At 39.7% G+C, this 27,525-nt stretch overlaps 5 protein-coding genes across 5 annotated transcripts in view; 2 read left to right on the forward strand and 3 right to left on the reverse strand.

Annotated features, from left to right (window-relative positions):
* Nucleotides 1-1,858: 1,858 nt before the first annotated feature.
* LOC115623893 (COP9 signalosome complex subunit 5) lies at nt 1,859-3,170 on the reverse strand. The gene is made up of 3 exons (XM_030518445.1): nt 2,868-3,170; nt 2,233-2,803; nt 1,859-2,163 (listed from the first exon to the last, which is right to left on the reverse strand). The coding sequence occupies exons 1-3, from the start codon at nt 3,126-3,128 to the stop codon at nt 2,018-2,020; spliced, it is 978 nt and encodes a 325-aa protein (XP_030374305.1). The 5' UTR covers nt 3,129-3,170; the 3' UTR covers nt 1,859-2,017.
* A 228-nt stretch (nt 3,171-3,398) lies between these two features.
* Nucleotides 3,399-16,059, forward strand: LOC115624339 (titin). Its single transcript, XM_030518991.1, has 12 exons — nt 3,399-3,824; nt 3,892-4,125; nt 4,195-4,235; nt 4,687-6,692; nt 6,752-6,841; nt 6,913-7,140; nt 7,203-7,250; nt 7,310-7,399; nt 7,462-7,533; nt 7,598-7,951; nt 8,011-8,070; nt 8,125-16,059. Exons 1-12 carry the CDS (start codon nt 3,657-3,659, stop codon nt 15,807-15,809), a joined length of 11,076 nt encoding a protein of 3,691 aa, XP_030374851.1. The 5' UTR covers nt 3,399-3,656; the 3' UTR covers nt 15,810-16,059.
* Nucleotides 16,060-16,859: 800 nt separating this feature from the next.
* Nucleotides 16,860-20,171, reverse strand: LOC115624046 (glycerophosphodiester phosphodiesterase 1). The gene is made up of 6 exons (XM_030518626.1): nt 20,010-20,171; nt 19,591-19,913; nt 19,302-19,474; nt 19,036-19,240; nt 17,989-18,164; nt 16,860-17,916 (listed from the first exon to the last, which is right to left on the reverse strand). The coding sequence occupies exons 2-6, from the start codon at nt 19,900-19,902 to the stop codon at nt 17,760-17,762; spliced, it is 1,023 nt and encodes a 340-aa protein (XP_030374486.1). The 5' UTR covers nt 19,903-19,913; nt 20,010-20,171; the 3' UTR covers nt 16,860-17,759.
* A 332-nt stretch (nt 20,172-20,503) lies between these two features.
* Nucleotides 20,504-21,398, reverse strand: LOC115623857 (trypsin-4). Its single transcript, XM_030518401.1, has 3 exons — nt 21,270-21,398; nt 20,757-21,214; nt 20,504-20,696 (listed from the first exon to the last, which is right to left on the reverse strand). Exons 1-3 carry the CDS (start codon nt 21,396-21,398, stop codon nt 20,504-20,506), a joined length of 780 nt encoding a protein of 259 aa, XP_030374261.1.
* A 708-nt stretch (nt 21,399-22,106) lies between these two features.
* LOC115623637 (alpha-mannosidase 2) overlaps nt 22,107-27,525 on the forward strand; it is a 31,163-nt gene continuing 25,744 nt past the window's right edge. Inside the window, exon 1 of the mRNA XM_030518079.1 lies at nt 22,107-22,386. The gene's annotated coding sequence lies outside the window, so the exon portion shown is untranslated. The remainder of the gene's footprint in view (nt 22,387-27,525) is intronic.

Genomic DNA, 27,525 nt, shown 5'->3' on the forward strand with positions numbered 1-27,525 from the left:
AAAATAATCGAAGCAACCGTGTCAGTACTCAGAAATTGACAACCAAAGTCTGAAAGCACTCTTTTAGAACACTTCTAATTTAAAAAGGATGTAATATTTTAATTAATCATCCGTTTTTTAATAAAACAGACCAGCAAATTATATACCAATGTTTTTACAACTTTCATTTAAATATAATTTAACTTTGGCATCTTTTAAAAACGGTTTTGTTTTTTCAACATTGGCTTCCAATAACTTCATATTTATTAAAAAAAAGCCCAAATGTATTATTCAGAAAGAGTTTTATAAATATACATATATGTAGATTCTTTCGAAAGAAAACCAAGTCTCCGAGTAACTAGTTCCATAGCTAAATTTTCGTTTTCGATTTAATTGTGCCCGTCCCTGCTTTTATTTGCTGTGTGTGAAATGTATCATTGTGTTGCCCTTTCCCTTTGTGGGTTTCTTTAGTTACTTCTGTATTTGATGGTATGCCAAATTCACACACACATACACGCTTCACAAACTCACACAAACACATACACACACAAGCTGTTGATGCTGGTTATGTTTTAAAGCAATTTCAAGTGGATTGTTGGGAAATTTAACAGCATTACGACGTATGCCGCGATTTCATATCGTCGTTTACTGAATTTTATGGTTGCGCACAAATAAATGTAGACAATTTTATGGTCAGAACATGCAAAGCCAAGCTGATATTGATAATATTCGCAATGGGTTCAAGAGTTTAAAGGCCAGCGGAAAGTGTGTCGAATAAACGAGGAAAGAAAATAGAAGAGCCATGTTGAAATGTTGCCCGCTTAAAGTGTTACTCAATATGTCAATAGCCAGCATTGTACAACAACAAAAAATGCGCGAAAAATTCTTTTACATTTATATTTGAGCTCCTGGGGGTATGCAACAAAAAATTTGTCATGCTTAGCTCGCACTTCAATGTGTTTGTGGAGTGGGCGGATGGGTGCTGCGGTTGTTGGCGACACGCGCACACTTCGGTGTGCCGCCATAAACATAACAGTACAGTTAATTAGGCCTGCTTTTGGGTTCGCTTCTTCGACAGCCTGATGCGGCATTATCATTGTTGTAATGGCCATTGTTGTTGGTGTTGTTTTTCCTGCCACTTAACGGAAAAAAGTGAAATTAATTGACAAAACGAAGCGATGCCTCGAAAAGTGGCGTGCGGTCTTGCAGGCTTTCTGCTGTTTTTCTCGCCACACGCAGTGGCTTAATTCAATTTCAATTTCTGTCAGCCAAACGGAACCTCAATGATAGGCGCGTGACCGTGAGGTAGAGTCTTGAAGAGCTGTATTAGCAAACAATATATACGCAGCAGTGCACTAAGGTTTATTTTAATTTTATTGAATTGTGCGAAATACCAAATAACAAATAATCCCGATTCCAAAAACGATGGAGTTCTGGCATTTCAAAAACGGCAAATTAACAAATACTAAATGTAGTAAATAGTTCTTCGAAATTGAACCCAATGCCAATTTCGATTCCACGTAATTTTATCTATTTCGAGAATCAAAATTAGAAATAAATTCCAGAATTACCAATACTATTCAGAGACGACAACTGATGGTCCCGTCTGATTCCCAAAACAAGGGTAAATTATTTTTTCACGCGACCATCTCTAGTTAATAGCGTTGCACTATGGCATCAAAATATGGTAAGTCCGTCTTGTATAGACTTAGGTTGGCGCGCGATTTCCACCTCCAAGCTGATAGGTTTGTGCTGTGTGTATTTTCACACGCAATAGCATCGTAAAAACGATAGTAATAAAGTAAAAAATATTTAGTTATAAAAATTATGGAAACTTAAATATGGATGAATAATAGAGATAACTGAATTATCAGCTTACTTGCTTCATATATGTATATGTATGCATGTATTTTGGTAACTTCAGTACATTGACCCCAAAAGTATAAAAGAAATTTAAAGAAGGCTAACTGAATCACATTAAACTGTTCAAAAGCAAAAAAGAAAACCTAAGTGGATCCTTTTGTTGCAATGAATCGGCTTATTTCCCTAGGCCAACTTTGTTGAAGAGCTTGTCCTTTACAATTTGAGCCATTAAGCCGTGAATGAGCTCAATAGACGAGCGGCTGCAGTCGCGTGTAGCTTTGGACAGTTTGTCTTCGGAACGTTTTTCATTGACATCAGTGCCTGTGGGAATTGAAGTTATTATTAAAGTTAGATTATAAATAGAGAAATTAGTAAGCTAAGTAAATCTACCTAGAAAGTTTTCACTTTGTTCCAGTTTTTCGGACAAGTCCATGATCTGACCGGTGGTATACTCTGTATTGGTTAAGAGGCCCGAGCTGCCCAATGTGTTCACCCAATACTTGTTCCACAACGAATCCAATAGCTTGCGATCCAGCGCCGACTTGAAGTAGCTAATCTCTAACGGATAGTACTGCTTGCAATGCACGCCGAAATCCTCGATTTTGTTCAATGGGATCGTCTGATACTCCGATGGTTCCTCATTTGGTGGCTTATAGCCCTTGGGGTAGGTGCGAAAAGCGCCCAAACAAACTTTACCAGCAGAGACCGTGCGCACAGGATCCACCACAATAGCCACGAAAGGCTCCTGATAGGTTTGATTGAGCATCTGTGTGGATACGTCTATGCCGGACAGCCAGCAACCATATCCGGGATGACTGTGATACCAGCCGACAGCGTGCTCTAAACGGCCCACCTCTTTGGCCGCCTCCATGTAGGCAGTCATGTACTCGTAAGCCTGCGCCTGTGCATTGACACGTGTCTCTGTACCCTCCACGGGCAATGCGAAGGCATCCATTACAATCTGTTAAACCATAAAGCGCTTATTATTACAAAAATCTGATGAATTATTTAGTGATTCTGCTCACCATTGTGTTGTCCTCCACTTTGCCTAGCATTAGGCCCATGACCTCGAGTGTGCCGCCGGAGCGGGCGTGCATTACCATTTTGAGCAAAGCCAACGCTGATATTTTAATATCTTTGAAGTAGTGTGGATCCTTCTCCCATGGCTTGGCATCAATTATTTCGCGCTGCTGTTCGGCATCGTAGCGAAAGATTTCATCACAACTGGGCAGCGTCTGTATGTTGTTCTCCAGCTCCCATGTTTTCTGTGCGGCATCTGTATCCATTTTTCTCTAAATTACAAAAAAGAAATTCGTTGCTTTTGTGTGCGAAAAGCCGACAAATCTTTAATGGTGATGTGAAGTGAACGATAAGCACGCCCTAATCGATACATTTGAAATTATCGAGAGTCAACGAAAAGTTGGCAGCACGATTTGTCTGAATTTGAATTTAACGCTGTACAACGGCGTCAAATCAACAAATAGTCGGCTTGGTATTAAAGTGCGCGTCCCTCTACTGCGAAAAAATTCCTGCACTGAAAGACCACCGGGCCGCAAAAATTGTTGAAAAACTAATGCAATTTTAAAGTATTGCAAATAAAAAGATCTGCCACATGCAGTTCGAAAAAGTAAACTTAGAACAAAGTGAATAATTCAACAGTGGATGTGACAATTAATCTGCGTTCGATTTCACGATTGCGGCTTCCTTTTTTTTTGGACTAACAAGCGAAAGTTGGCGGCTGCAGCTGCCGCCTCACACTTTTACAAAAGTAGGCGGTTTTTTGCTAAAGCTCCAAAGATAAACAGGTTGTTAAGATGTCATTGGATGGCGCGCAATTGATGCATGTCAATGCCGCAGGCGTGTCGGAAGCCCATCCAGCCAAAGGACGCAAGTTCATTATTGGCTCCTACGTAGATAGTGACTTGGAGCTGGCCGATGCAGATCGTCTGCACTGCGAGATACAATGCGACTCATTTGGCAGGGTGAGGGTGCAAGAAGCCGACTTTATCGATTTTCAATTTGCACTGATAATGTCCCGATGTTTTGTAGGTAACCATTCGTAATAATTCGCTCACCAAACCCATTCTCCTCGACGGGCAGCTGGTAAACACCAAACGCCCGCTGCTGCATGGCGCGCAGATAACGATTCTGAATGAGGTCTACACCTGGGACTTTCCCAAGGTCAGCGAATGCGAACATGTCATGGATTCAGAACCAAGAACGCCCGAACGCCAGCCAGACCGAGTGGCAGAACAGGCGCCGAATTCCTGTCCAGGCAGAGCGGTAAGGTTCAGTTTCTAAAAAGTCAACGTACAGTCGCTGATGTTTCTCGCGTCTCTTTTTTTCTTACAGACTAATCGAGCTCTGGTTGCCAATCGTATGACCGTTCACAAGTAAGTAACGCATGCCAGGTAGAAAGAGAGTAAGCAATTGTTTTGGCATTTTTAACCCCCGAAATTGTTATTGCGTCACATATTTCTGTCATATGTTGTGTACATTTATATCACACTTCGATATCACTACTTGATTTTGCCTTATGGGAAAAGAGCACGAAATGCTTGCCTATTTATTTCTGACAGCCCCTTTAGGGTGATCGAAAATATATGCACACATAAATTTAAGATTTAGCAACGTATTAAGATAAGAATTTCCTTACATTCAACAAACTTTTTTTTAACTTGATTCTCATAACATTTTTTCGAGAGTTTTAATTTAATTTAAAGACAATTTTTTTAAATTGCTTTTTTAATAGCTTTGCTGACGTATTTACTATAAACTATTACTATCAGTTAAAATTATAAACCACTAATTTAATTATACCAAACCCTAATAACTTTTCAACAGCTTCCGCTACTCTATAAACTCGGATGATGAGGGAAACACATCCATCGAGTCGCGTAACGAAAGCGATGCTCTACTAGATATCAGCACCAGTAAAGATGAGGAGCGTTGCGACACACTTCCAACACCACAAATCGCCGACGATACACCCAAAATTGATTTGCTCGAAGCGACACAGAACAAGGAGAATACCAGCACGCCCAGCAATAAAATTATTCTGCAGTTGTGTGCGCGCTCCGACATGGTGATCACATCATTCTCGCCCCGTGAGACGGGTATCAAAATCGAGAAATCGTTCACGCGGATCTGCAAGCCAAACAGTCCAAATGTCGCGGCCTTAACGCCGAAGAGTGTTTACAGCACGCCGAAAAGTGTGCTCTCTGAACTGAACGAGGAGAGCTGCAGTCGGGATCTCATGGACTTCAGCACACCATCGACCTCAAAGAAGGCGCTGGCGGCCAAACCAAAGGCGTCCATGTATTTAATTGATTTAACAACGCCCAAACGTTTGGCTCCTGTGCTCAAGACACCTTCAACGCCAGCTTCGGGCAGCTCATTGAGCGAAAGCACACCCATTGTTGTGGTGGACTCTTCGGTCGAATCGGCAAAGACCTCATCGATCATAAGCATAACTGATTCGGCTGGACCGGACAAACATGCAGTTGTAACACCTAAAAGGCAACTGCAGACAGCCGCCTCAACCCCCAAACGCACTCCACAGTCGCTGATGAAGCGAGCACTTCTAACCAGCGCTAAAAAGTTAACAACGCAAGCCACTCCGGGCACAGTAACACCCAAGAATTTGGCTGCAAAGCATGCGCTTATTAACTCACGTCGTCAAAGTCTTTCAACGCCCATTCGTAGATTGCCTTTCCATCCGGATAGGAATTCCTCGATCAAGAAAACGCTACCTCGCAAATCCTTGGCAGCCGCTAAACCTCGGGATAATAAAGTTTCACAATTGCGCAAATCAATGGCGGCTGTTCATCGCACCTCACCACACCATGTGTCCAACAAACTGGTGGCTAAAGCACGAAAATCCCTTAACTCGCCAGGACGCAGCTCGCCTTCAAACTTTCTGTCACAGCAGCCAGCGAAACAAACACCTTCAAATTATGCATTAGATACAAAACCAGTTAGTTTTTGTGAAGATAAAATGTCAACGCCTGATGCCGAAACATCTGCCGAACTTAGTCGCACTTTCATTATTGATGATGAAGACGAATGCGCTGTTTTGGATAATGGGGGCTCCAAAGAGGCTGAACCAAAACCTGTGGTAGCCATTCTAGCAGATGAAGATGAGGAAAATTCCACAAAAGAGCTCCTTAATAGAATGGAACAACTCCTAGCACAAAAGACCAGCAAAGAGAAGTCCCAAGGAGACGATCAGAAACAGGACACAGAACTTAAACAACATAATTCAGAGAGCCTTAAAATTGATGAATGTGCCAAACCAAGTGCTTTTATTGATATGGAAATTTTAGAGAAAGAAATTGAAGCGGAAGATGTGGCCACCGAAGCAGATCTTTTCGAGAACTTAATCGAAGACACTGCGAATGCTAATAATTCAACAATTGAAGCCTCCGGGATTGAAGCAGAGACGGCGGTCCTTGAAAACAAAGAGGCAGCGTCGTTAGACGATAGAAACCTTAATGAAACCATTGAGTTGAGCAATGCGGAAGTCTCAACAACAACAACCACAACAACAGCAGAGGTACAGCCCGAAGATGCCGTGCAATCTGAAGAGCTTTCGACTACTTTTGACTTGGCGGCAAAACCATCTGAAGAACAAGACATTACAAAGAAAAACGAATTAATCGAGGCAACAGAAGCAACAGAAGATATTTCAGATGCTCCACAAATATCGGCTTCAGAGGAGACCAAGAAAATCTCATCAGAAATAAACGATTCCAAAAATGTTGTAGATATCACCACCACTGATAATATATTAGAGATTGATGTAATAGCAACAGAGCCAGAGCAGCCGGAAAATTCAACATATCAGAAAGGTAAATGCTTGTTTTGTTTATTATAAATTCAATTTTTTGACAACACATTTTTAACTTAGACGTTACAACGCCAACTGCGGCGAGCAATAAAGAAGAAACACTGTGCGAGGAGCTGCTCAGCAGTGTAGAGGATACCCCTAAAACTAATAGTAAGCATTTGAAGGGCGTAGTATTGCAAGAATGTTTTATTAAAGCTATTTATTTACCTCTCTTATTGCAGTTGTGGTTGATAGTGAAGACACAGAATTAGACGAAATGCATGAACAATTGACAGAAAAATTAAACAGACGAAGTATGCGACGAGCTTCTGTAGAAGCGTCCTCTAAACCCACAGAAGGATCTGCAGTAGAGCCTAAGACGCCCCGTCGTCAATCAAAACGTGGCATGCAGCTGGACGAATCAGTCGGCGACTTGGGCATCATTGTCGAGAAGCCCGGCCAGACAGAAGGTGAGATGCAACAATTAATAATAATACAGCATGAGAAATAAAATGATATTCTTTTTTATCAGCTTTAGAGAGCATAGAAAGCTCAGAGGAAAATGAACATAATGATAATGGTGAGCATCACGGAGGTTTCTTTTCATAAAAATATATAAATAACTTCTTTAAAAATTAGCAATTCCGGCGGACGAAAACTATGGAAAAGTATTAACTGCGAACAACTCTGTCATATTAAAGGAGTCAGAAGTTGCCAAAAATAACGAAGGTAGGATTCATTTAAACTTAAAAGTTGAATTTAATGTGCAATCGCTATATTTTTATGTGCAGAAAATGAGGTAATTGAAGACAGCTTTTGCGAAGAGGTGCACTCAAACGAACAGCATACAAATACAGCCAATTGTAAGTGTTTCTATTTCTTAAAGAAAGGTAACAAATGCTTAAATGTTCTTTGACAATATTGCAGCTACAAAAGATCAGACAGTAAGAGAGCTAAGCAGCAAATTCAATGATAATCCCACGCCAAGACGCAGCACACGTCGCTTCTCTGCGACTTTAACGCCCAGACGAAGTACGCGTCGCGCTTCTGTGGACGTGGTTGTCGGAGCCCTAAATTCCAATAAGCCAACACGCCGTGCTTCGTGCTCTGCTTGTGACTTGCCTACAACACCGAAACGCAATCGACGTCTCTCCGATGACGTACAGGCAACACCCACGCGCTACTCAAAACGTTTGCTAAGTACACCCAAGCGTGGAGCGCAGCTAGATGAGGCCATTGACAATATGGGTGCGATTGTGGAAGAGCGAGAACCAACAGAAGGTGACAAACACTTAATATTCTCCAATAAACCGTGTTTAATAATTTGATTAAACTTGCAGCAGCTGAAAAGGAAATTGAGGCGAAGGAAACCGCACACGAGGAGCAAAACGATTTGGAAGGTGTGTAGAATATACAATTGCTTTCAATGTAATATTAAATAATGTATGTTTCAGCCCCAGCTGTGGATGAGGATTATGGTGAAGAAATACATTCGTCGGACGAACCGGATAAAATCGATTATAAGGGTATGCGCGAAATGCTTAAAACGCCGAAAAGTTGCAGCACTCCACGCTTCAAGGGATTGCGTGAAATGATGCGCACACCCAAAGTAAACGCCTCCCCCATATTGGGCAACATCGAAGAGCTATTGGAAATGTCCGACGATGTAGGAGGTACACCCAAAAGTGCGACTGTTGCTCGTGTCTCATTGCAGGAGTGTAGAAAATCTCTAATCGTGGACGAGGAGTGTGATAAGTTCTTTAAAACGCCAAGAGCCAAGAATATTATGATACCCAATGAACCGGGTAGTGCACTTCTTCAGTCCCACACAAATGCCAGCGTGCCAGCAACAGAGTACGATTTAAACTCCACCAATGCTTCCATGCAATTGGAAAAAATCTTTGATGAGTCATCTACAATGCTTACCACCAATGTAACCGAAACAGAGTTAAGTGTAGCTGCATTCAATACGGCTGCTGGCGAAGATCCTTTATCTGTTTCGAAGTTGAATACAAATGCTGAGCCCGAAGCAGATCAGACAAATGCTGATCGCAATGAATCCATTTCTTCTGAAGCGTTGATGAGCATCAACTGTGCTGCAAGCACCTCGTTGAAGGATCCACTAACAAGCACAGCTTATAAGGCGGTTGATGGTGCCAACTTGGCAAGAGAGATCAAGTTGTCCAATTCCGGTTCAGAGTCAGCGAACGATGTGAATGACATGAGTGGCATCCAAATGTTGGATCAAACAACAGATTCTATTTTTTCGGAGCCCCTTATGGTTAGTGGTGCTGATTCGGAAAATATGACGGTGGAAGAAACAAAAATGACCAGCACTGCTCGCTTAACTTACACGCTGCAAGAAGAGAAAGAAAACACTTTGGAATATTCGCAGCATGAGTCCACACTGGGATTGGGTGAACCATTAGTGGTCAGCGATGACGAAGAAGAGGAGGAAGAGCAGAAACCGGCAGCAATCGAAAAGGAAACAGGAACATCAGATAAAGGAAATAGTAGTTCCATTATTGAACTCAACCGGACACCAGAAACAATCACAGAATCCACAGTGGATCTCACTGAAGAACCAATAATGACAAAAGAAACAAGTTCAAATAAATCCGCTGTCTCTCAAATTGAAGTTGAAAATCAACCCACAACTTCCACTGCAACTATTGAAAACGTTGAACTCCAACAACTAGCGAAAAAGGAAGATGGAACTAATAACAATGATACCTCCATAATTGAAATTGATCAGACAGCTAAAAATGTTAACGAGCAGAAAAATGGCAATATAGAAGAAGTTAACGATGATGAACCTTTAAAAGAGGCATCCGAACCGAATTCCAACGAATCCGTTTTATTTGAGGGTGAGAAAGAAGAAACGATGCAGCCACAATCTAACGAATGTATTCAGATTGAAGAGCCAGCAGGAAGTGAAATTCAAAGCAATAATCATTCAGTTATAAAATTGGATGAAGCCAAAGACCAAAACATAAATGAAGATGAATCAATCATTGAATTAGATGAAGAAGATGCAGACGGAGATGTACACAAAGTGGAAGCCAATGAACTTTTGGAAACAGCTTCAACGACGCATGAGAACACTGCTGTCGAATTGGAAGAAGAACAAGAAAGCTCTGTAGGAGTATCCATAAACGATCAAAGTTCACTTCAAACTTCCAGCATAGAAAGAATATCTACTGCCACTAATGAGGAAACATCTGCTATAATATCAGCATCAGACGACGATATTATAAATAATCCTGAATCAAGTAAACCTAAACTGAGCGAGGAAGAAACTGTGCCTGTAGCGGATTCGAATGAAAAGCAATCTATTGTTTTTGATCTCCAAGAACAATCACTGGAAGTTTCGCTTCAAACTTCCAGCATAGAAAGAATATCTACTGCCACTAATGAGGAAACATCTGCTATAATATCAGCATCAGACAATGATATTACAAATAATCCTGAAACAAGTAAACCAAAGCTTGGCGGGGAAGAAACTACGCCTGTAGCGGGTTCGAATGGAAATCAATCTACTATTGCTGACCTTCCAGACCAATCATTGGAAGTTTCGCTTCAAACTTCCAGCACAGAAGGATTACCAACTGGCACTAATGAGGAAACATCATCTGTAATATCGGCATCAGACGATGATATTATAAATAATCCTGAATCAAAACCAAAACTGGGCGGGGAAGAAACTGCGCCTGCAGCGGATCCGAATGGAAACCAATCTACTATTTTTGACCTTCCAGATCAATCATTAGAAGTTTCCAGCATAGAAAGAAAATCTGCGATGACTAATGAAGAAAGTTCTGAGCTTAGATCAATAGTAGAAAATGAAAGTGTGAATGATCCTGCTCCAATCGGACAAGAGCATATTGGATCTACTGAAACTGAAATTAGGGAACCTACATCTCTCGTGCAAGAAGAAATGGAACACAAGGAATTCATTTCTGAAAATGTAGGTGGATGTGAAGAAACAGTTCCGAATGCAAGCCAATCTAGTTATGGGCAACAATCATTGGAAGTTTCCAGCATAGGAAGAAAATCTGCGATGACTAATGAAGAAAATGAAGATGAAAATATGGATAATCCGGCATCAAGTAAAACCACATCAGTCGAACAAGAAGAGGCTGAACCCAAGGAAATTACTTCAGTTGATGAAAACAAAATGAAACATAACAAAATTACAGTGGGAAGTGACGAAGCTGTTCCAGTTGCAAACCAATCGGTTAGTTATGGACTTCAAGAACAATCATTGGAAATATCCAGTATAGAGGGAAAATCTGCGACGACTAATGAAAAAGCCAGTGTGGAAATTGATAATGCAATGGCAAGCAATTCTCTTGTATTTGACCTTCAAGAACAATCGGAAGTTTCCAGTATAGAAGGAATATCTGTGACCACTAATGATGAAACTGCCGTCTCAAAATCAATATCTGAGGATGATATCTTGGACATTTCTGAGCCAGCAGAGCAAGTGGAACCTGAAGCCAACGAATTTACTTCTGTGGAGAACGTAGAAAATAAAATTGTGGAAACCGAGTTAGAAAACAATGAAGAACCGAAACCAACTGAAAATACTAAAGACCTTACTGATGCAATACCTGATAAAGACCATTCTGTTTATGGAACGGAAGAGAAAGAATCTATTGAAATTTCATCGAACGTATCGGATAGATCCCAAGAACAAGCCGATCTCCCGCAGGAAGTTGAAAAGTCCGATCTTCTAAATATAGCTGTTGGAGAGGAAACACAAGAGCTTAGTACAACAGCATCATCATCAATAATAGATTTGGATGATGACGATGCTCATACAAATACTACATTAGCCTCTGAAGAACGTAAAACTGAAACGATTGACGTTTCTATTATTGCCGAAAAGGTGGTTGGTACTCACGAGGTTATTGAATTAAAGGCAGAAGAAATACCTAAACCAGCAGAGCATTCTACAGCAGAAGAAAGTAAATCTAAAGATAAAGACGAACGTGCAGAAATCGATGTGGAAGGACAAGCTGTGGCCAAAGAAGGACTCAACGAATCGAAAGCAAATGCACAAGAAATTTCGGTTAATGAAAGCATCGATTTGACAAACGATGACTTATCAGACGACGAGGAACCAACCGGGTCTCAAGAAGAATCTTCGGACGCAATAGGAGCGGAATCTTCCTCAAGTGCAGTACAGAAAGCAACATATCCAACTATAGCCGAGCAGAGCATTAGATTAGAATATAGTCCAGAGAGAGGGGAACTAAGCAGTGAAGATCCAAAAGCTGAAAATACAAACGATCCAAACGAAGCATCAATTGATTTGACGAGTGACGACGAATTGATCGAAGAAAACATCCAGGCAAACGATAAAAAAGTGACTGAGTTCGTTGAACTGAGTGACGACAGTGAGGAGACTCCCGAAATCATTGAAAAACGCACAGAAGCAGAAGAAAATGTTAATCTGTCTGTGGCAGACGGTATTGAGTTAAAATTAAAAGAAACTTCCCTGAAAACAGACGATATTCCAGTTGAAGAAAATGCCGAAAAGATAGTGAATGTAGTCGAAAATGAAATCACAGAAACTGAGGAAGAAATAGTAGATACCTCGAAAAAAGATACAAATAAACTCAATAAAGATTTCCGTGATAAGGCGGCTAAAGAGCTCGATAAACCTGAAAAAGGTCCTATCCACAATATAACTTCTGATACTGCAATCGAAGCAGAAACATCGTTGCACAAAAAAGAGGACGAAAGTGATTCGACTACAGAGTTGAAAGAAGCAACAAATCATACGGAAAATGATAATTCTACGGTCATGGAAGAAGCCGGTGTTAAAAGTATTTCTGTGCGAGATGAACCGAAAAATAATGACAATGGATTATTCGAAAAGACGAACAAAGCGGGTTCATCCGATGAAGTTGAAGCTCATTCCATTACGACAAACGTTCCGGTGAATAAACTGAATAAAACTGTTGTGTCAGATCATGAAGAAGAACAGATATTACCTGTTCCAAATGAAGCCCAAAATCAATCCATTGTCATTGAAGAAAAACTGACCACAACTACATCTACAGAGCAGCACATGACTGAAGCTCCCAAAGAAGAAGATGACGACGTTTTACTTATCGAAGCGGAATCCAGTGAGGAGGAGAAACAGACTCCAGCAAAAACGACTGACACACAGGAGGCTACCAAGCGCTCCCATCGAACTGAAGATTCCACAAAACTTGATGAGGAGATTCCGCCGGTCAAACGTGCACGCGGAGATGAGGAAAATGTCGACAACACAGCTGTTGAGAGTATACGTCGATTTGGACGAAGGGCTTTCGTGAATAAGGTGCCAGTAGCGCCTTTAGAAATTACTAAAGAATCAGCAACAGATATAACCAAAGTAACTTCGGATTCTACAGAAACAAAGCAAGCTATCAAAACTTCAGATGCTTCAGAGGAGAAAAAGCAATCAGCCCAAAAATTAAACGAAAATAAAGAAGAAAATATAGAGCACGTTGAAGAAATGCCAGCAACATCAACACCACTTAGGCGACGTGGGCGCACCCCCTCAACTAAAGTTGATCAGGTGGCAGAGCAGCCAAAACCAGCTAATAGAGTTCTACGAAAAGGTTCAGCTGCAATAGAAAGAGAGGCCCATGAAGCCGAAGAACCGAAACGACGTGGACGCAAGGCATCATCAGAAGTGCTCGAGTCTACAGCCACGGAAAACAAAGCTGGTGAGCTAGATATAGAAAAAAGAACCCGTCGTGCCAGAGGAGCCTCCGCTGAAGTGGCAGAGGTAGCAGATCTTTTAGGAGAAAAGAAGAAGATTAATGTGGTACAGGTTCCAGCAATTGTGTTTGAAGAGCCCGAAGCTGAAGTCGAAGCGAACGCAGTTGATGAAAAACCTAAACGACGTGGTCGCAAGGCCTCAACTGAAGTAGTGGATTCTACTTCCAAGAAGGAAATTGTGCAGCTACCATCTAAGAACAAAGAATTAGGGGATTCCAAAGGAAACACCGATCGATTAACAACCGCTCCTGAAGCTCCTGATATTGAAGAACCGATAGTCGAAAAACCCAAACGGCGAGGCCGCAAGCCCTCAGCCGAGGTGGTGGAAGCTGTTGATCTTCCACTAACAAAGAAAAAGGAAGAGGTTGAGTCAAAAGGGCAATCCCATCGAACAATCATCCTTGAAGATCCGGAAACTGAATCCCAGCCGGTTGCCGAAAAATCAAAACGACGTGGTCGCAAGGCCTCAGCTGAGGTGGTGGAGGCAACGGATGTTCCACTAACAAAGAAAAAGGAAGATGTTGAGTCGGAAGGACAGTCTGGGGATAGACCAAAGCGAAGAGGTCGCAAAGCCTCAGCTGACGTGGTGGAGACTTCAATAGTAAACATACCACTCAAAAAGGTTGAAGATTATTCAAAGGAAGCGCTCTCACAAATAGATGAAGTCTTCGAAACCAAGGAACAACCAAAACGACGTGGTCGCAACCCCTCAGCAGAGGAGGCGGTAGGGGCTGTGCTTCCAAAGGACCAACAGATAACTCAGCATTTAACTGTCCCAACTGAACTTGGAGAGAAAACTGTCACCAGGCGCGGTCGTAAAGCTACTGTCGATGTAGAACTGACAGAAGAAAACAAGACCAACGAAGTCGCCGAAAAACCGAAGCGCCGTGGGCGTAGGCCTTCAACAGATGTCGTCCCGACGGAAACAAAGATGGAGGATCCAGTCGATGCAGCGGTGCCCAAGCCCACAAGAAGGGGTCGAAAAGATGCTGCTGTTAAGGAACCACAGCACAAAAAAGAAGAAGAAACTCAGACGCCAGCAAGCCCGCCAGAGAAATCAAAACGGCGGGCACGTAAGGCATCCGCTTCTGTAGAGCCGGATGATGAAGCAGTGCCACCCAAGAAAGTGGCACGTCGGGGACGTAAAGCATCAGCTGTGGTAGAGGAACCCGATGTGGTTGAAATACATACGCCCGAAGTGATTACAATTCCCCCACCTGCCGTTGAGCAAGCAAAGGATGTGGGGTCCTCGGATGCGCCGCTTTCCTCGCCCGCCAATACTGAAGATGAGTCTTCGCCACGGCGGCGCGAGGGACGCAATGTGCCACGCAAGAACTATGACGAGACCTCAGACGATGAAAAGAAGACAGCATCAGCTCGCAAACCCCGTAAGCCAACCGCCAAAGCAACTGCAACCATAAAGCAGACCGAGTTGGCCGTCATTCCAACACCTCAACCCACTACACCAAAGGCTGCCACACCGGAACCAAGCGAATCCGCTAAGCCACCAGAGCAAACGGCATCTCAGAAGCGCGAGGGGCGCAACATACCGAGACGCAACTACAACGAAACCAACTCGGATGATGAGAAGCCGAGCACAACTCGTGGGCGTCGCATCAGACAACCAACGGTCAAGGCTCTGGAACTTATAGTGAATTCACCACGACCGGGCACACCCAAGCGACGTAAGGGTAAGGCGGCAGCCGAGGACACAGAGGAGCCACCAGAAAAGAAGGCCCTACAGGTCGAAGATGAGCCACTCGAGAAGAATGTGTTGCAAGGCGAAGAAAATGAGTCTGCACCCGCTGGCAAAGCTCGTGGCGCAAGACGCAAGCCCGCCGAAGTGGCCGAAACTTCAGGACGTGGTCGCAAAGCTGCCAAAGAGACGACAGATGTCAGTGGGGAGCTGGATGCAGCATCAGTGCCGACAACGAGCAGCAAACGCAACGCACGCAGTCGGAAGGAGAGCGCCTCCAGCCAAGCTGACGAATTGGCTCCGATGGAGGAGAAGGCGCCAACGAAACGCACGGCCCGTGGCAAAGCCTCATCCGAAGCACCGGATAAGGAGCCTCCATCCAAGCGAGCGCGCGGTAAGACGCAACCAACCAACGTGGATACCGATGATGAGCAGCCAGAGGTGGTGGCAGCTAGCAAGAAACGTGCACCGCCACGCGGCAAAGGACGTAAAGCCGAGCAGGAGGAGGAGGCCGAGGCGACACCAACTGCCTCGGTACCAACTCGCACGGCTCGTGGACGAAAGGTACATTTTGAAGCAGCCGAGGAGGCCGCAAAGCTGTCGACATTGCCTCCCTCGGTGGGCGATGCTCCGAAACGCGTGACACGCTCCCGACGCAAATAAGATGTTATAGCATCGCATTTTTTTTCTTCATAATTGTTTCCTTTTTCTGCATACCACATTAGTCTCGTTATTAATTTAATTTTGTTTATTCTACTTTAATCTCTTCCTAAAATTGGATGTGTGAGGAAGTGTTTGCAAAATTTACTTTACGTTTGTACAAATTTAATTATTTTGGTGATGCCTAGATGTTATGTATGTACGCCTATTGTTAATCTTTATAAGTTCCAAATATATTATTATTAAATAGTTACTTTAAAGCGGCCATTTTCGCACGCAGTTTTGTATGAATTTTGTACCAATATATTTACGCATTTTAGCTGACCTGTAAGCCTTTTCATCAAATATACCAATAAAATATAAAATGAAATACATATATCAAAAATGCTTATCGTAAAACAAATTCCTCTTTATTGTGTGGGGCCAGATGTGACGAATTAGGGATTGGTAAACCATAATCAATTATTTGAAAGGTTCAGTTACGTATAAGCAATGATTCTATTGCCCAAAGATACCGCGAAACAAACCACAATACAGTATTCCTTTAGTTCTAGTTCATCACCATTGGACCCCAAGTATAATAATCTAAATATTAGCTATTAAAACGGCTTCGATGAGCAATATTAGTTTCTGTAAAAAAGATATGAGCTTATCAGCTTTTCATGTTAAAAGTGGCTTCGGTTAGGTGGCTCTCATACGACGCAGGGGATTGTTACGTTTTTCAATTTACCGCCAAAATTAATTTCTATAAATACTTGTAATATGAAATCAGTCGTTGCAAAAACACTCTTAAAATGAAACTTTTTATTTATTACGATATCATAACCAAAATTTCTCGTTGTATTTTGAAGTTCTTTTAATAATATTGCCATTTTAGTTTTAAGACTGGGCGGATAAGTTTTCAATTATTATTTAAAAATCGGTTTCAAATTTAATTTATCCATAATTTTAAAACAACTTCCATTCAAGGTAAGATCAGCTGTCTGTAAGGCTCCGGAGAAAATTATAATTAAATTTTGGCAAACTGAAATAGGTTTTATGAAGTCTTAATTATAGTCAATAGTTATCTAATTTATTATTCGCTTGTTTCAGTACACAAATGTAAATGTTGTACAATTTATTTGCTTTTTGGTATAATCGTATAGCTAATGTTCGTGTTTTCGTCAATATACAAATACGTACAGTTGTATATAGTACAGTGTTCATACATATTTCTACAATAAAGAATAGTAATTCGACCATTGTCTTGGACAAATCAATTCATCAAATCTGGTGTGTGGCTTGGGAACAGTTAAGGCTATATGTATACGGAGCAGGACTAATAATCAGTAAGTAGCTGTGTCCTGGCCTATCAAGTATAAAAGCAGTATATATAATAGCACATCAAAAACACCATATAGTTATAAACATTGTGTGTATACAAAAGGGTTTGTGCCATAATGAGAATGAGTATAAAAAATATATGAATCTCTTAAAAAGCAAATATGTATCTAAATAAAGCTTTCAATAAATAAAATTATCAAAAAAGAGGACGTCTTCAGTTGTGGTTCACACAGGCAAATAATTTGGCTACAAAAAAAATGTGTTGAATTTTAATGAAAACCAACAAATTAAAACTCTCTTGTGATTCACTTTTTAAAACACACTCTCATATATGTGTTCAAATTATTTGCATTTCTAACCGCACCAATTAAATAATAATATAGAGATATACAGATCGTTTTCACTGGTAATACTTAAAGTATCTGATCGGACAGAAATAAATATACTATAAATGAGTGGACGCTACACAGTAACTGGTATAATATAACTTAGGTATTTGAAGCACGCAAGACAGAATGGGTCCAGTAAAAATTAAACTAAGCTACTTATTATGTATAAAAGCTAAAAATGCAAACGATGTTTGTGTGCTCGATTGTGAGTTTTGTTCGCTTCCCATCTATAGATTATTGTCTAGGCCTTCATCAATAGATGCGGTTCGGAGCGCAACGAATCCGTTAGATACTGCGTTTTCAGAGTTTTCTGAAAATAGCGCTTCTCGGTAGGTGAGTTAACCATATACACATAGACGCCATACACGCCCACATTGCGCCACAGATCGGCAATATGTCTGCAAACACACATAGACATATGTATATTGTTTGGGGTAAATGCGTTGATAGTTCAGAATGTGGTTACTCACAGATTAAATTCCTCTTTGCTGAGAAATACGACGCTGATCCCAATAACTGGTGCGATTATATTACGCAAAACTGCGCCATAAATTGAGGTAATCAATGTGGAGGATTTCAGTATAGCCAGCGATAGATAGGTCTCATGCCACAGACCACAAATGATTTCAGGCTGTAGCTTACGGAGCTGTCAAAGGGTTTGAAAATATATCATTTTATATAAATATAAGTATAATTTAAATAAATTTAATTAATATTAAAATTACGAGCAACTACATTCCTGATATAATTGTGGAATTCGACAATTTTTTAAAGATATATGTATTTAATAAATATTATTTATTCTATAAAATAATTTTTTTTCTTTTGTTCAGCCTAGTATGTTTTTCAACTCTAAGAAATACAACACCATTTATAAAACGATAGTAAAGTCGCATTTATATTTGAATTAAACCAGAAGACTGCTAAAAATTGCTTATAGTAGTTATTATTATTATCAAGAACCATTATTCGAGATGAAAAATAATTGTCTTTCATAGAATTAGGACTAATTTCTAAAATTATAAATTAAGCTTTATATTTGTAGAATTCCTATAGTTTTACTGAAATGATAACTGCTAAATGTCGTAGTCGATTTCAATGATTTGAAAAATAAAAATAATATTAAGTAATTCAAAATATGGTATTTAAAAAAATTTATTTAAAAGAAAGTCGCAAATAAATTTGCTAAATAGGATTGAAAAAAATTATCCATCAAATGCAACATTTAAAAAAATCAACTTTTAGAATTAAATGTCTATCAAACGATTAAGATGGAAATGACACAACTTTTTTAACCTTTATACGGTTAAGGTTATTTCTGCGAAATCGCAAAGTTTTGCTCTGAAAATGTTTATCAATTTATTGCTATCAGTTTTATATCTTATCTGTACCTTAAATAAATATTTATGGGACGTGTAGACTAATCGATTCATGTCTATATTTAAAAATATATTATAGCTTTACAACAGTACCTTGAATTATAAGGTACACACACATAGATCTATATTTCTACGCACCTGGTAAATGGCCAGTGGTGAGGGACTAATTATGATTGTGCGCTGTCTAAACTGCTCCCGACTGGCCATAAACTGCTGGAGTCGCTCCAGCATGCGCGCACTATTGTCATGAATGTGCAGGAAGAGTGTTAGCGGAGTACTCTGCTCGTCCAAGAAGTCGGCAAGTTCCTTTAACGTGGCAATATGCTCGGCGTCGTATTGCGAGCTGCGCAGAAATAAAGAAATTACATACGAATAAATATTTATAACTGCGTCTAAATGCTTACCCCATGGGATGCAGCTCCGTAATGTTTATTTTTTGTAATTCCGCTAGCGTGTGATGGGCTAGTCCGCCACTAAGGCCTGCGCGCTCCAAGGTCTGTCGATTGGCAATGACTATTTCACCGCAAGCCGTCAAGCCGGCATCCAACAGCACGTTGCGATAGCCACGTGCGAGGCACTGCGTTTGAACGAAAGAGGGGGGGAGAAGTTATTGATTTTTTTCGCGCTGTTCTTTGCAAACAACCACCGAAAGCGACGTCATCAGGACGCCGGTTGGCAGACGCGTGCACATACCTTTTTCACTGCTGCTTTAGAGTTCTCGGGCGCATCGTAGCCGGCACCACGATTAGCAATGGGCCAGTAGGATATGTCACCCGGCTCGTGGAATAGATTCAGCAAACGCTTCTCATTTGGAGTGCGCAACTTCACGAATTTGGATGCCACACAAATGCTCAGCAGTGTGAGTGTACACCATGGAATTATGGCGCTGGCCAACGTGCAACAGAACCAGAAAACATTGAACAGCAATGAGATGAGACTCATGGAGCAACAGAAAAGCTGATAAATCATTTTCAGGCACAGCCACAACCAACGCAGCCAGCTCATTCGGCACCAGACTGTAAGTGGTTTGTTGTTGTTTTCATTGTTAGTGTGTGTTATTTTTAAATTTCTCTTCGATATTTCAGATATTTCTGTAACTTTCTGCAATTTACCCAAAAAGAATGCGCGTTGCCGCCGCCAACCACCGCTACACCTTTGCCACTCCCACGATTCGTTGCTGCCGCTACCGTTGCCGTCACGTTACACTGCTCTAGTGGACTCGTTTTTATTTATATATACTTCCTATTTACTTAATTTAAAAGCCAAATCGAATTTAGCGCAGACTAACAGAAAAGTATAAATAACGGCCACAAAACGCAGGCGAAACGGTATGCGTAAATTTTCCAATAAGAATTGTTTATAGTGGTGCGCTCGGTGACGACATAGTACTATCTATCGAATGCTTCGATAGGCGATAGGCGAGAGACTGTGGAAATGAAAGCGCGCTCGCATTTGAATTAGATAAGCAATGTGGATCTCGCTTAGGACTCATATTGGTGAATTGAGTATCTTTTTTTATAATAATAAGTCAGTTCATGTGCTTTTGAATGCATTTTTTGGATATATATTTACTATTCCACAAGGAAGTCTTTCAATTAAATTCCATTTACAATTTGGTCATCAACCGTATCCAACGCCTGATGGGCGGATAAGAAAGACGTGTGTAAACTCCCGGATAATATGGATCTGCACAACCCACGCCCCAAGACACAATGCCAATGAGTGTTTCGTTAACACTAATAGGTCCACCGCTATCTCCCTGACAGGCATCAGTATTACGTGCAGCTGCACAGAACATTCTGGTTCAATATTCAATAATCAGCAAACACGTGGCTTCACATTTATCTTTTTACACTTACGCATCAGTAATTCCGCCGTGCTCGCTCAAATCAGCTTGACACTTCTCCTGATTAACCGTCATCACAGTCGTATATTTCAGCACGGGTGAGAGAATCTGCTCATCAGTGCTCATATGCCCCCAGCCGGAGACAATAGCTTCGGTATTCTCTGGAACTAGCTCGGAGGCCTCTGGCAGACGGATTGGTGACACATTGGGAACGCTGCGAACTGCATTGGCGGCAGTACGTAACAACGCAAGGTCGAAATTCATGTCTTCGGGATCGTACATGGGATGTCTATAGATATTCCGGACTTCCAAGATACTGCCACCGCTGGAACGTTGAATGCTACCCAGTCGTAAGGTGAAAAGTTTGGGTTCCTCCTCATACCCTTCGACGCAATGGGCGGCTGTTAAGGCCCAGCTGTCCTCCAGGACCGAGGCACCACAAATGTGAATCATCTGGCGGCGTAGTGAAATCTGTGGTGGAATTATTTGTATTAAAATTTTATTTTAAAGCATTTCAAAATGTTACCTGGTAGGGAAATTCGCCCTCATGTGCTTCATGTCCATTAACTATGCGTCCGGGCCTTGAGTTAACGCCTCTAACGCCGCCAGTCCAGCAGTATAAAAGCAGAAGAATAGCTTCATGCAGATTCTTCATGGCACCATTTACTTCTACAAACCACCTGTCTCTCACTGATCTCTGTTGGAGTTTGGCGTCATCCCATACAATGTTCAGTGGTTATATCATTACCAGCTGAACGGAGTTGAGTATTTCTTGTAGATAGCAGCTAATATCGTACCACAGATGCTTTTTTATAATGTTGCTCCCGCTTATCAAGTCTCCGCTTATCAGTTCTTGTAAAAAATTTCGGTAGCACGACTTTAATTACCAGTTGCCAATGCCTGCAAATTGTATCTTTTTTCTATTGCATTGTAAACTCTTGTTTTTAAGGTTCTTTTTATGAATGGCAAGGGCAAGGAGCAATGAACTTGTACAAGCTTAGTCCAATAACATGTAATATTGATATTTATATGCAATCAACAAATAAATATCACATTCATATTATTAAAATTATAAATAACAAAATTCGCAATTCCTAATGTTTCGCCAAACATTTCCGTTAAAAATACTATCGAACACCGATTGAATTTGGTAGTTTCTATCGAGTAATCGTATTTTCGCTCACGATGCACGCCCTTCTTTAAGCGGCGCTTCCATCACTTGCTCAATCGTAAAAGGTTTGCGCGCAGAGGCGCATCGCGTCGCGTATTGATTTAAAAAAATCAAATTAAATTAGCATAAACAAATTCAAGTAAATTAAATAACTAGTTAAAGTGGGCACTTGAAACTCAGAGCCTTAATAAAACATTTAGTTGCAATTATAAACAAAATATTCAACAAATTATTTCAATTAACCTCATGTATGCGTGTGTGTGTGTGCGCTCGCGCGTTGTTGTTGTAAGGATTGTGCCCAACTAAACAACCTGCCTGCCTACCAGTTTACAAGCGATAGTGTGTGTGCGTGTGTGTGTTTGTTTGCTTCTGCAGTAAGTACGATGCGTGTAATAAACATTTAAATGGAATGTCCTGAAGTATTTAGTGGTTATTTAAAATAATACATTCTGGCACGCAACTAAACTATAAAGTAAGTCAAAACCTTCATTTACTTTTATGCAAAAAAAATTGTAACAATCAATAGCTAGTCCTGACACATTCAACCCTCCTACCCCTCTGCTGTTGTTGCTCAGAAAACCGGATTTGGGCTCTGAAATTTAACAGCAAAAGCAACAACAACAATAATCGTAATAAATGCGAAACATGCAAGCGAGCGTAATACTTCCTTAATTTAAGAAATTTGCGTATAATGAATCAAATAAATCATCAAAATTTGCACACTGTCTGGCCCTTTTGCAATTACTGTTACACACACCCACAAACGCACATACACAAACAGCTGATGCTGTCAATCAAAATTGATTCGTCGGCTTCATCTTCTCCTCTGTCTACTTTCTCTACACGCGACTTGGTCGCATCTTTATTACATTTTGTGTTCAATTTGTATTGCCAAAAAAAAAAGCCAGACAGTTGCAACCCCTCGGCCTATCGCGAGTCTTACAAATTGTTACAAAACTGTGACGACGACGACGACGACGCCGTTGACCACAAGCTATGCCTGCTTGCCGGACCAATCGACCAACCGACCACACACACCCAGACGGCAATGTTTCGGTGTCGGCCTCTCACCCAAAAGACGCTTTAATTTATGCAGCTCATCTTTATTTAGCTGCTTTTATTTTCCTTTCCTTCTACCGCTTACTCATTCATTGAGATTCTTATATATATTTACACTCGTATATGCGATGAGAAACCCGTTTTCGTTTTGTTTGCTTTCAATTCATCTCTCATGCAATTCATGCTATTATTTTTTTCTTCTTGTTGTTGTATAATTCAATTTAAATTGATTTTTCCCCCCTTTCATGTTGTTTTTTGTTTTTTTTTGCAAATTGTTTTGTTGTTATTTCTATAATTTCACGTGTAGGTCGTTTATTTCACTTTCTTTCGCTTTACCCACATACATATGTACATACTAAGTGAATACGGAAACACGCAAATGGGAAACAGTCGGGATTGACAAATATGGACTCATTTTTAAAATTTTCAATGCATCAACATTTTTTAACTTTATAAAATTTATTTATGATACCATATGTTTTGAACTGATTTCAAATACCGAGCTTTGTTATTATTAAAATAAAGTAAAGGAGCCCTAACTCTTTATTTGAAAATGTCCCAGTAATGTTGTAAGCAATTAGGTCTTGCAGTTATCAAATAATTTATTACTATAACACTACTACTATGTTAACATTTTTGTTTAACTTTAAATTACCAAAGAATGAACAATTTTCAAAATATTTTTCATATATATTCTCCTTTCTAGACATCTAACTTAGTTTAAATTTCAATGAAAGTGTGAAATGATGTAAAAATCTGATTATATTTGTAAGAAGTTTATAAATGCTTCCCTGAAAGATATTTTATTCTAAAATCCTAAATACTGAAAGATAGTACTTTATGCTGATCATATAAATTCTATTATAATTTTAGGAATTAAACATAAAGTTGATTAAAACCAATGGGTCCATTAAGCAATCAGCCATAAACAATTATAATAATTAAATAATTTTTTAATATGAAATAACATTAATGAATTAAGTTTTCCAAAAGTTTTTTTTTTTTTTTTAAAAAGAAGAAAATTTACATCTTCTTTGGGGTCCGATTCCAATATCAAACAAAAATATAAACTTAAAACATGTTGCCCAATATTAAAAGTCATAGAATAGTATTTATACATATTATGGAACTATTACTGTAGTTAAGTGCTTTATTTGTGTTGCTTTGCCGCTCTTGAACCCCATTTCTAATCTCGTCTTAGTTTTATTTGCTAGCATTTGTTGGTTGCCATACTCGCACAGCCCAGTATGTAAATATTTTAGTTCTTTAGCTCTTGTTTTGTTTGTTCACAAGAAGTTTTGTATCTACGCACCAAGATAAGCTGAGATATTTTCAACTTTTTTCCTTCGTTTATCTCATGAACCGGTCTGTTAAAGTCGAACTTCTAAATGCACATGTCGTTAGTCCCCCTCTCCCGAAATTCGCACAAGTTGTGCAAAATATTCACACCATTTCAATTATAGAGACGTAGCAATATTGCAAAGGAGGCGTTAACAATGCTAATTAGCATAAAAGGGGGCAATGGGCCTTATGGCATTATACTGTAGAGTGGGTGTGTTTGTAGACAAACATATTTTTCGTCACATACACCCACTTTATGCTAATTCGCATAGACTAGTGTAGCTTAGAATTTGTAGCCCAATGCACACACTTATGTATGTATGTAAATTTGCTGCTGATAACAGTCATCTAAATCGGCACTACGACAGCTAGTTATCAAGACGAAGTAATGGTCCGACAAACACAAAAATTGAATTTATGACTGTTAGCACAAGAGTTTGTGCTTATGGTTTGATGTATGATCATATTCTTATAAAGGTGTGTTCATGGCTGAAAAAAGTACTGCGATAATTGTTAAAAATATTTAAACTCGTGCTGAAGAGAGTCGAGTAAAAAGGTTTTCGGCTTGATAAACATTATCTGATATAACAAAATCTGCTATAAGAATAATATATTAAATTTATTTGTATAAAAGTGATTACGTTCCTTTTACCATTGATGATATCGTATTTGCATTCCAATATGGTTCTTTGAGGTTAGAAAATGGACGATATTCGTTCCAGAAGTGTTTACTAGTTATTTCTATGCTTTTTGTGGGATCATATTAAAACATTTTAGCATGAACATGATTTCAAATAATTATACTAAAAAACGAAAGTAAATGTTATTATTTAAGATATATGTATGTACTCTAAATATTATTTAATTTTACATCGAATTCATAACATTCTTCAATAGAATTTTATAATTGTTTTTTCTGTATTCAAACGAAAACAGTTTAAATTAATAAAAATTTTAAATTTGCAAAAGATGTACTTTCAAATATTATGAACTTATTATCTGTGAAACATTTTCTAAACTCAGACTGTTTAAAAATGTATATATATTATAAAGATTAATCCATCCATATTGATAAGATTCAATTTCTTTAAGTTTTCCATTTCCATATACATATATACATATCGAGTTCTGGTTTGTGAAGTTGTAATTTAGTATGTACAAGCTAGTCCGAATAAATATTGTGGTGATACAAGTAAAATTCTAGACCTGCTGGTGCTACTTATTACTATACTTCCTAGTCATATAAAGTTCTTTAAAAAAAGTGCTTTTAAAACTCTTTTCATTATTGTATATTGTATACAGCTGCTTTTAGCCATTCAAGCTGCTATTAAAACAGAAAAGCACCACACATGTTTTCGATTTTTTATTTTTGTTGTAAAGCAACATGACATGAGGTTTAATTAGGTTTCATTTTTACAACGGTAGGTATTAACACTCAACCAGAACGAATTTAAATATAATTATATGGTCTAAATTTGCGGTAAATGCATTGCCAGAGCCATTTAGTTGCGGGTGAACACGCAATAAAGTGCAATTTAAATAATGGGAATGTGAGAACTGGTGAGCAGAGTTGTGCCAACTACTTTATTATGTTTCTAACAATTAAGATGGCTTCACACTCAAATGTAATTTCTCATGTTATTTTTCAACTTGAGTGCTGCATTACAATTCAAATCAGTTAGATTATAAATCAAAGTAAAAATATTACTTAAGATAAGGATAATGGTAATGCAAATTCAATAAATCTAATGGTATTACAAGGAAACGAATAAGAAACATTAAATTCGTATGCAGAATTTGCTTTCAGCCACTGCGGAATAATATTAGTATACAGTTTTAAACAGATATTTCGTAAAGACATATATTGAACCCGAAAATCAATTAAAAATGTGTACATCCCACAATTTTCTTTTAAAGGAAATGGACATAAGAATAATAAATCTTTCATTTTTTCATTCTTTTCATTTTTATCTTTATTATTTGTTTGCTGTTTTTTATCGTCTGTGGTTATTAATCGAGGCATGTCTGAGGCGTTATAAGATACATTATTATTGTTATTTGTTTAAACTTTTCCTATTTAGGCTTCTTTAGCTTATAAGAGTACACCTAATTTTTGCATATGATCAATGTATATTTTTACACGGTTGTTTCTGGAACCAATCTACCGTGTAAAAACAGAATTAGGTGTATTTTGTCGACTGCATAACTGACGTTCTTTAGGAGACCTAATGTTTCGTGCTTTATCGAAAATGTTCCTATTCATAGCTGCCACTCAAAGCTCAGGCAGCTGGCAGGAGAAGCCTAAAATGCATCGCACTCCCATACTGGGAGACTAAATACAGTTTATAGTAATGCTAAGAGCCGGAAATGTTTGCGACGGTTCAAGTTGAACTTGGTCGGTTCATTGACTTGCCAAGACGGAACCGCAACAGTTGCAACCATGACAGCAACAACAACTGGCAGGAGAGGGAATGTCACTTGCAGCCAACAAGAGCAGCAACAACAACAGCAGCAGCAACATTAAATCAATGTAGAAACAATAACAACACACCGCAAAAACAGAAACAGAAACTAAAACAAAAACAAAAGCAAAAAAAAAAAGAAACGAGACTTCAATGCAGGAATTTCCATTACAAATGTTGCGGCAGTCTTTTGTCAACTGGCTGTTGTTGTTGCTGCCTAACTGCCTGCCTGGCCGGTTGCAATTTGACAACGCTCAACACACGCACTCGACTCGGCTCGACTCGACTCGACTGACTTTTGTACCGTTAGCTCGTTTCTGTGCAAAGAGTGAAACTCAGATGTCGCTTTGATGCGCACAACGTCCGCTCGATTGTCGACGCTGGTTGGGAATGGGAGGCGTGCCAAGTGCTGTACAGCTGCCACTGGGGCTGCCCTTCTTTCTGCCCGTGTGGCAGCCACAGTTGCCGCTTCAGTTGCAATTGACCTGAAAAATAATGCCACCTATACGTATCGTTTGAAATACGGCCGAGTAGTCGTCGCCCAGCATTGCATTCATCTTGTATCTTTCGGCTATAAAACCATTATATGTTGGACCATTTTTTATATTATTTTTTGCATGCCCCACTCAACTTGCATGAATCACTGCATTAACGTCCGATCAGCTTCTTGACTCCATTTTGACACAGCTGCCGTCTGATTTATGTGTACTCTGTAAGGACATAAAGGCATATGTGTTTGCGCTTATATA

This window comes from Scaptodrosophila lebanonensis, unplaced genomic scaffold (assembly GCF_003285725.1).
Source record: "Scaptodrosophila lebanonensis strain 11010-0011.00,11010-0021.00 unplaced genomic scaffold, SlebRS2 tig00000053-arrow-pilon, whole genome shotgun sequence".
In the NCBI taxonomy this organism is placed as follows: Eukaryota; Metazoa; Arthropoda; class Insecta; order Diptera; family Drosophilidae; genus Scaptodrosophila; species Scaptodrosophila lebanonensis.